Source organism: Aedes albopictus, chromosome 1, assembly GCF_035046485.1.
Source record: "Aedes albopictus strain Foshan chromosome 1, AalbF5, whole genome shotgun sequence".
In the NCBI taxonomy this organism is placed as follows: domain Eukaryota; kingdom Metazoa; phylum Arthropoda; class Insecta; order Diptera; family Culicidae; genus Aedes; species Aedes albopictus.
This window is the reverse complement of record NC_085136.1, coordinates 276,954,493-276,964,630: the sequence shown is the minus strand read 5'-3', so window position 1 is coordinate 276,964,630 and position 10,138 is coordinate 276,954,493. Positions and strand designations below refer to the sequence as shown.

Sequence of the window (10,138 nt, the reverse complement as noted above, 5' to 3'; positions counted from 1 at the left end):
TCCATGATGCCATTCCTGAAGGTCCGTTAATGTCATCGCTAAACGGTGTCGGAGTCAGTCGTCATCTTGTTGATTGGCGATGGTTGCATGCTTCTCACGTCGAGATGGCGTCTCGCTACCTATTTCGGGCTGCGCGGCTGCGGGTGACACAAGTGCAGTATCGAACATCCTGGCCCCTTCGGGAATAACATTGCCGACACAGATGCAGATTCACTTACATCACCAGTGGCTGATGGGTTGTCCCTCGCTCGTCTCGTGGTTTGTTTTGATGGAGCATAAACGTCAGTTGGCTGATTGGAGATCGGTTGATGATTTTGTTGCTGCATGAAGAAAAGGAAAACAGAAGACCCGGTAGCGGGCTTCACAAATTGATAAATATTTGGACTGGTGCTCACCTAGTCCCTTTGAAAAAAGGGCCTTGTATGGATTATTGCAGCTGCTCATCGATGGACTTTCTGCTAGCGTGTGTTGTTCCTTGGATGGTGCCTTTCGATCGGAGAATTCTGGCTGTTGATGGATCGGACGACGATGACGGCGATTCATCCTTTGATGAAGGGGCAATCGGCAGCAGACATATTTTGGAGACAGGCCGAGTATACTTTCCATGAGGTGTCTGGAGTGTGACTACACGTACGATTCCGTCGGCTCCTGGGTGCAAGTCCGTAATCCGAGCCATTTCCCAGCGCATTGGTGGAATCCTTTCGTCCTTCAAGATGACCAGCCGACCGACTTCGATAGGTTTGGATGGGCTCAACCATTTGGTCCGTGGCTGCAGCGTCGACAGATATTCGGTGTGCCACCTACGCCAGATGTCCTGGAAAATTTTCTGTGTTTGTTGCCAGTGGTAGAGCCGGTTGTATGGGATTGCTGAATAGTCCCAATCTGGCAAAGCTTTCAACGATGAGCCGATCAGGAAATGTCCAGGAGTGAGTGGCTCGAAGTCACTGGGATCATCACTGATGGGAACAAGTGGCCTGGAGTTGAGGCAGCATTCAATTTGGGCAAGTAGGGTCTCGGTATCGTCGAATGCTAAAATACGAGGTCCCAGTACACGAGTGAAGTGTTTTTGTGCAGATGCGATTGCTGCTTCCCATAATCCACCAAAATGGGAGGCCGTTGGTGGGTTGAAGCGCCACTTGATCCCATTCTTGGTGCATTCTTGGACGACTGCAGCCCTGTGCTCCTGGCTGCGAAGTAGGTGACGTAGTTCCTTGGCGGCACCAACGAAATTTCGCCCATTGTCGCTATATATTTCGGAACAGAGGCCTCTCCTCGAGACGAATCTCCGAAGTGCTTGGATGAACTTTTGCGTGCTCAAGTCAGCCACTAGTTCTAGATGCACTGCTTTGGTGCAGAAGCACACAAAAACCGCCACGTATGCTTTCCTTGGGGCCGCTCGCCGATGTTGTGGTTGTATTTGGATGGGTCCCCAGTAGTCGATTCCGGTTACTGCAAACGGTTGAGTGGCTGTTACCCGAGCAGCCGGCAGCTCCGCCATGAACTGCTCGATCATTTTCGGTCGATTGCGGAAGCAAGTCACGCAACTGTGGACAGTCCTTCTAGCAAGATTCCTGGCCCCTATGACCCAATACCGGAGTCGAAGAAGGGTGAGCAATAGTTGTGGGGCTGCATGAAGGTGTCGTAGGTGGAAGGATCTGACCAGCAGAGCGGAAAAGGCGTGCGATGAAGGAAGAATGACTGGGTGTTTGCTGGTGAACGATAACCGTGAATTGCCTAGGCGACCTCCAATTCGAAGAATCTGGTCATCGTCGAGAAAGGGATGGAACCAGCGTAGTCGAGATTTCGCCGATAAGTGTTGTTGTCGTTGTAGTTGCTCGATATCACTGCTAAAGCATTGGAGTTGTACCAATCGGACTAATGCTGCTTCCGCTCGGTCGATTTCTTCCGTGGTGAGAAATGTGCAGGATGAACGTTGATTAGAGTTGAGTCGACAGTTTCTCAAGAATCGAAGACAGTATGCCGTGATGCGTAACATGGGAGCATAGTTCGAGAATTTCTGCACATGCTGGTCGATGAACGAGGGTTCTTCAGATGCTGGACAAGCCGTGAGGTGTGACTTCTTCACTTCCCGTAAGACTTCTTCTGATGGTGGGTGTGGTGGTTGCGCTGTTGGCCATTCGATAGGATCCCGATGAAGCCACTCCGGACCATACCACCAAAGCCGGTTATCGATTAGCGCCTCTGCTGTTGTTCCTCTGGAGATAACATCGGCAGGATTCTGTACTCCAGCTACGTGATTCCAAGTACAGTTCTTCGTCGCAAGTTGGATTTTTGAAACACGGTTTGCCACGAAAGTAGCCCATGTCGATGGAGAGGATTTCAGCCAAGATAGGACTACGGTGGAATCGACCCAGAAGAAGGTGTCAGCTTTTAAGCGGAGAGAAGCCACCACCTTTTCGTAGAGTTGAGCGCCCATTAGAGCACCGCACAGCTCCAATCGCGGAATACTTTGCCTTTTTAGTGGACTAACTTTGGACTTGGACGAAAGCAGGGCAACCTTGATGGAACCGTTGGAGTCCGTGGATCGTAGGTATACGCACGCGCCGTATGCGTTCTCGGAGGCGTCAGTGAAGATATGGATTTGTATTGAAGTTGGAGCTGGAAGTAGAACGCATCGTTGCACGCGAAGTTCGTTTAGGGAAGGAAGCTGCGATTGGTACGTTGTCCAACGGTCCTTGAATGCAGTGGGGAGTTCCTTGTCCCAGCTCCATGGCCTTCCGTCGTCGTCGGTTAGGGTCCAAATCGCTTGCATGAAGATCTTAGCGCTCGTTACGACGGGTCCTACGAGTCCCAGTGGGTCGAATAGGCGAGCTATATGGGACAAAACGGTCCGCTTTGTTGAAGGTTCGTTGGTCGTGGTAGCCGGTAGTTGTGTCTTGTAACGTAGAGTATCGCTGGATGGTTCCCAATGTAATCCTAATGTCTTGATACATTGATCTCTGTCGAGGTCCACCGATGATTTCAGCGCGAGCTTGTCCGTTGGAACGTCCTCTAGAACAGCAGGTTCACTCGATGCCCATTTCCGCAATTCGAAACCTCCTCTGCCGAGAAGTACTTCCAGTTGCTTCCTCAACGTGATGGCCTCTTCTATCGTATGTGCTCCCGAAAATAAGTCGTCTACGTAGAAATCTTGTCGAAGAACGTCAGCTGCCTCAGGAAACTCCTCCTGCTCGTCATCTGCTAGCTGTTGGAGCACCCGTGTGGCCAGGAAGGGGGCACAAGCAGTACCGTAAGTTACCGTTTTCAGCTCGTAGGTTTGCAAAGGGGTATCGGGCGATGGGCTCCATACGATGTGCTGCAGTCGATTGCTTGGTTCATCGGTGAGGATCTGTCGATACATCTGCTTGATGTCTGCATTGAGTAAAATTGGACGAATTCTTGATCGCATAGTGATTGATCGAAGATCTTCTTGCACAGTGGGTCCAACCATAAGTGCGTCGTTTAAGGATGGGCCATTCGAAGATCGACAAGACGCGTCGAAGACCACGCGTACCCTTGTGGTGGTGCTGTCCTCGCGTATGACAGCATGGTGTGGAAGATGATAGCACAGTTGCGGCGTTTGTTGGTAGTCCTTCACAAGTGACATATGTTCTAATTGCAGGTACTCGTCCATAAAACTTCGGTACTGTTGGCAAAGCTCATCGTTGCGTGCGAGTTGGTTCTGCAGGAGATGCAAACGGCGAATAGCTGTACGACGATTGTCCTTAAGGTTGTCGAGAACGTCTTGCTTGACTGGAAGCGACACTACGTAGCGGCCTTCGAGTGTCCTAGAGACTGTTTGACGAAAGTGCTCTTCGCAGGCTGCCTCCTCTACAGAATGACATGAACGAGCACTATCCTCTTCAATGGACCAGAATTTTTCCATAAGTTGATTCAGGTCAGCGACAGTAGCGATGTTTGCGACGATTGGAGAAGCAGCAGCACTTCGGTTGTTCTTCCCGGACACGACCCAGCCGAAGACAGAGTTGACGAGCGTTGGCAGACCTGGTCCGAGGTTGATTCTGCCAGAGACTTTGAAGAATTCAAAAAAGACTTCTGCGCCCAGAATTAGATCGATGGGACCGGTTTGGTGGAAAGCAGGATCTGCAAGCTCAATTCCTGGTGGAATTTCCCAGGACGACGTATTGACAGCGACAGAAGGCAAATCGATTGCGACCTTGGGCAGAACGAGGATTTCAACATTAGCGGAATAATTGCTGAGACGGGAGCGAATCTTCGAGTGGAATTTAAACCGTGATTCCGTGGCGGACTGCCCAATTCCGGAGATGGGCAAGTGGATGCGTTTCCGTTGAACCTTGATGCGCTGTGAAAACGATTCGGTAGCAAAGCAGCACTCACTACCAGAGTCCAGCAAAGCTCTCGCAGCGTGTTCCATTCCATGGTCATCTACAACAATTACTACAGCGGTGGCTAGGAGTACATTTTTGCGTTCATGTCCGGCGGAGGCGAGGCTGACTTGTTCGTCCACGGTTGCCGAAACTGATGCGGATGGTTGCTCGCTAGCTGGTTGACTCGAATTTTCCTTGGATTGACTTTCGATGGCCTTTGCGCTTGCTGACGATGGACCTTGACAAAGCTGGGTGTGATGGTGACCTCTGCACTTTCGACACGACGTTGATGACGGGCATTCTTTGGCCATGTGACCCTTTCGCAGACAGTTCCTACACAGTTGATGACGGCGAACTTCCTTTTCCTTATCTTCAATGCTTAATTTGGAAAAGACCCCGCATTGGTATAGGGGATGGTGGTCTGAGCAAGCAACACATTTTCGTTGATTTGTTGGACTTGCTCCGTGGCTCGCGACTAGTCGTGGGGCCGGCTTCTTGGTGTTGAAGATCGTCGATGGATTCTCGTTGGTCTTCCCGATCGTTTGCAGCACGGTGACTCTTCGCTGAATGAAGGTAGTAAGGCTTTTGAAGGACACGGCGTTCTGCGTCGACGAATATTCCTCCCAATCCCTTCTGGTGGTGGGATCTAATCGCTACTCAGCATACGGATCAACAGAATATCCCAGTACTCCGTCCGTTCACCAAGCTGGCGAAGAACTTTGACGTTAGCATCGAACTTTTCGACCAGAGAATTCAGCTCGTAGGCGGACTCCTTCTTGATGGGCGAGAATTCGAAAAGAGTGTCGACGTAGGAGTTTTTTAAGCGAGCTGGGTTCTGGTAATGGTCCAAGAGAAGGTTCCACGCAACCTGGTAGTTCGTGGCACTAATAGCGATGGTTTGGATAAGCTTTAGAGCGTCCCCAGAGAGCGAAGAACGAAGATAGTAGAATTTTTGAATATTCGTCAGTTCGTGCGATGAATGAACTAGCGAAACGAATAAGTCGTGGAAGTTTAACCATTGGTCGAAATGTCCAGCGAAGTTCGGTATCTTGATGTCGGGCAACCTGATGTGGGACGACGTAGGGCTTGGTACGGCCGATGAAGAAGACGAAGGAGCTCGAGGGGACATAGGTTCGGTTTTATTCACGGAAAGCAAGAACCCTTTGGCCTGAAAGTACGCCTCTTCGAACTCGACACGTTCCTTGAGATGGGCGTCGATCGCTGTGTCATCTAGGGTCTCAAGTTCAGCTTGGGTGGCGTTGAAGTCATTCCAGATGTTAATGAGATGCTCGAGTCGTACACTGACTTCACGGGCACTGGTTTCTTCCACGTAATCGTCGACGAACCGCTTGATGAGTCCGAAGGAGGTCAGGAGGCTCTTCTGCCTCATTTTGAGGGATTTAATCCGCCGTTCATTGGACATTGTTGGACGAGAGGGATGTTGAGGTGGTGAGCGGGATCTGAAAACCACAGACCGCGTAGCTCAAAAGGATCACGTGTAGGGATGTTGGACAGTCAATTACCTGATTTCAGGCAAGAATTGCCTTGAACAATTTAAGATGCTCGTAGATCTCTCCAGAAGTTTCGATGATGCACGTGGTGGGTAGATCCTGGGGACGGTTGGATATTCGGAGTTCGACGAAGATCCGGCTCGAAGGACCACTTTGTCTCAAGCTCAGCTCGTTGGGACGGTAGAATCCACAACCTCCAGCATGCACTTCGATTAACGTTTCGGATGACGAATTCGCTCCAGAATAAACTCACTACACTTTACTGTTAAATTCAACCACTGTATTGAAATTCAACTTCTGTGCAATTCACTTATTTATTCTATGCAACTAATTCAAGACTACACTACTAAAACTAACTACTACTTTGCTGATTTGACGTTCGCACTATTCGTTACTGATGACAGCTGGAGAGAAAGAGGCCATGATGACGTCTGTCCATCCTTTTATATCGTCGAGGGATCGGAAGTCAATTTTCCTCCATGATGCCATTCCTGAAGGTCCGTTAATGTCATCGCTAAACGGTGTCGGAGTCAGTCGTCATCTTGTTGATTGGCGATGGTTGCATGCTTCTCACGTCGAGATGGCGTCTCGCTACCTATTTCGGGCTGCGCGGCTGCGGGTGACACAAGTGCAGTATCGAACATGGTTTATGATTGATCAAAATTTCAGCGTATTTGATTGATGTATAAAAAAGTTATGATCACTTGAATGAAAAACTATTTTGGCCAAAAAATTGCTGTACGGACAATTGTTTGATACACTGTAGTTCAGTAGGTCCTGTATAAAAATATGTCATTAGGAGAGTTTAAAAAAGTTGAAAACACTTGGCACTTTTATTGATCAAAATATGATAAATTTCCAAATGACACTCTGAACATATACATATTTTTCATATTTTTTGTAGTGAATATAAAACCTTAAACGAAGCTGTATATAAAAGCCTCAGGTATAAGCTGTAACACGAAAAAAAATTGAAAATGTTTCATCAAGTACATATTGAGATATAATGTTTTAAAAATGTATTCAAAAATTTTATAAGTTTTACTAACAGTTCTATAACTTTCAGAAAACTTATTCGATCTCGCTCAAAATTTTACCAATGGAGCTTCAATATATGGGTTATAATTGGTCAAAGTTTCAGCGTTTTCGATTGACGTATAAAAAAGTTATAATCATTTAAATGAAAAATTATTTTAATCAAAAAATTGCTGTACGGACAATTGTTTGATACATTGTATATGAGTATGAACAATTCCTCCAAGATTTTTTTCCATAGCTTGCTTCTTCCAGAAATTCAATCAAGAATTCATCTAGGGATTCCACTAGACCTTTTTTCGGGGATTTGTCCTGGGATATCTTTAGAGGTTCCTCCAGTTCCAGTGCTTTTTTCGAGGTTTCCTTCAATAATTTGATTAGAGATCCTTTAAGGTATTTTTGCAGGTATTCAGAGATTTCTACAGGGATTTATGCCTTCCAGAGTTCCACTAGAGATTGCTCCAATAATTACATCTGGAATGATTCGAAGTATTTCTGCAGGAATGTATTCCTGAAATTATTTTAGAAAATTTTACTTAGAGGTTATTAAACAATACTCCAAGAATAGCTTTCTGAAGAAAAACATGTACAAAAAAAAACGCTAAGGGATCCTAGTATTACTTCAACAATTACTGCAGACATTGATTTCTTCATTTTTTTTATCCAGGAATATTCCTACAAAAATTCTTCCATGTATTCGCTAAGAAAGCTCTCCTGAGATTCCATAAAGAGTTCATCATGGGGTTGCTTCCGGGATTCCTCATCGGGTTTCTTCAGAAATTACTTCAAGAGTTCCTCCAGGGATTCATCGGAAATTTCTTCTGTTATTCTTTCAAAAACGAATTACAGGACTATTTTAAAAATTCCTTCAAGAATTCTTGTTGGGATTTCTTCAGAAACTCCCCCAGGAATTAATCCAGGATTTAAGGATTTCCTCAGGAATTTCAGCTGTTTCTTCAGTATTTCCCCTGAGAATTCTTCAGAAACTCCTCCTGAAATTCCCTCAGAAATCGAACTTTGTATTTCATCAGGAATAAATCTTGAGATTCCTTCGGAAATTCCCCCCGGATTTTTTTTTCAAGAATTATTCCAGGTATTCCTCCCGGCATTCCTCTAGGATTTCATTCAGGTATTTCTTCAGGGACTCCTGCAAGAGTTCTCCCAAGAATTTATCCAGGAATTACCCCAGGTATTTCCTCAGGAATTCCTCCGGTAATTTATTCAAGAATGGATCCGAAAATTCTTCCAGGGTTTCCTCCAAGAATTAATCCAGAAATTTATCCTCTGGGGTTTCCTGTACACATTTCTCAAGGATTTATTTCATGGATCCCTCCAGAAATTCCACTGATAATTCCTGCAGTAATTCCTCCAGAAAATCCTTCTGGGATTCCTCCTGGAATTCCTCCAGAAATTGTTCTGGAAATACCTCCTGGAACTCCTCCAGAAATTCCTTTCTGGATTCCTCTAAAAATTTCTCCAGGAATTCCTTCAGAAATTTCTCCATGGATTCCTTCCAGAATTTCTCTAGAGATTCTTCCAGGAATTCATTGAAGGATTCCTCAAGCTATTCATTTAGGGACTCATCCTGGAGTTCTTCCATGAATAGCTCCACGGAATTTCCTATAGAGATTTGTCCAGGAATTCCTCCAGAAATTGTTTCAGAGATTCCTCCAGGTTTCTTTTCTCCAGGGATTCCTCCAGGTTTCTTCTAAGTAATTCTCTAGAAATTCCTTTAAAGATGCCTCCAGGAATTCCTCAAGAGGTTTCTTAAGAATTACCCCAAGAATCCCTTCAGAAAGTCCTCCAGGGATTGATTCAGGAACTCCCATAGAAATTCCTTCAGAAATTACTACCGCAATTCCTCCAGAAATTCCTCTTGGAATTCCTCCGAAAATTCCTCTGGAAATTCCTCTAGAAATTTCTCTTGGAATATCTTCAGAAATTCCTCCAGTTACTGCTTCTAGAATTTCTCTCGAGATTGCTCCAGGAATTCATTCAAGAATTCCTCCAGGAATTCATTCAAGAATTCCTCCAGGAATTCTTCCAAGGATAGTTCCACGGAATTTCCCCAAAAATTCCATAACAAATTTATCCATGAATTCTTCCTGGGATTCAGCAAGGAATTTGTCCAAAACTTCCTGCAGGAATTTATCCAGAACTTTACAGGCATTCCTCCAGAGGTTCCTCCAGAAATTGCTTCAGGGATTCCTGCTGGGATTTTTCCAAGAATTTTCCCAGGGATTCTTCCAAAAATTTCTCTAGAAATTTCTCTGACGATTCCTCTAGGAATTTTTCAAGGGGTTTCTTCAGAGATTTCTCCATGGACTCATCCCGGGGTTTCTCTAGGAATTTATCTAGAGATCGCTGCGGAAGTTCTTCTAGAGGGCCCTCCCAGAATTCTTCTTAAACCTCCACCAGGAATTCATCTAGGAATTCATCAAGAGATTGCTCCAGGCATTAGTCCAGGAATTTCTTCAGGGATTCTTCAAGGAAATTCTCCAGAGTTTCCTCCAGGGATTTCTTAAGGAATTTTTCGAGAGAATTCTCCAATAATTGATACAGACATGTCTCCAGGAATTTATCCAGGGGTTTCTCCAGGCATTCCTCCAGAAGTACCTCCAGAGATTTCTATAGGGATACCTCCAGGCATTCCTCCAGGATTCCTTCAGAAATTACTACCACAATTTCTCCAAGAATTTATCTAGAAAATCTTCCAGGGATTCATTAAGAAATTCCCCAAAGAATTCTTCGCGGAGTTAATCAAAGAATTATTCTCATAATTCTTCCTGGGATTCCTGCATGAATTCCTCCTGAGATTTCTCTAGGAATTCCTACAAATATTTTTTCAGGAATCCTCCAGGAAATCCTCAAGGGATTCTTTTGAAAATTTTCCCAGAAATTCTTTCCGGAATTTATTCAAGAATTATTCCAGGCATTCCTCCTGGAACTTTTCCAGGATTTCATCCAGGCATTTTTCGAGGGACTCCCCCAGGAGTTCTACCATGAATTTCACCAGGAATTACCCCAGGTATTTCTTCAGGAGTACCTCCGGGAATTTATTCAGGAATGGATCCAGGAATTCCTCCAGGAATTTCTTTGGAAATTCGTACAGCAATTCCTTCAGGAATTCTTCCAGGAATTCCTCCAGAAATCCTTCCAGGGTTTCCTCCAATAATTGATCCTGGAATTTCTTCTCCAGGGTTTCCTCTACATATTTTTCCAGGAATTATTTAATGGATTCCT

General features: G+C 45.4%; 1 protein-coding gene across 1 annotated transcript; it reads right to left on the bottom strand.

The window, feature by feature from the left end:
- Window positions 1-427: 427 nt before the first annotated feature.
- On the bottom strand, window positions 428-4,660 carry LOC134291800 (uncharacterized). The gene has a single exon (XM_062860020.1). It carries the CDS (start codon window positions 4,658-4,660, stop codon window positions 428-430), a length of 4,233 nt encoding a protein of 1,410 aa, XP_062716004.1.
- Between the last annotated feature and the right edge of the window lie 5,478 nt (window positions 4,661-10,138).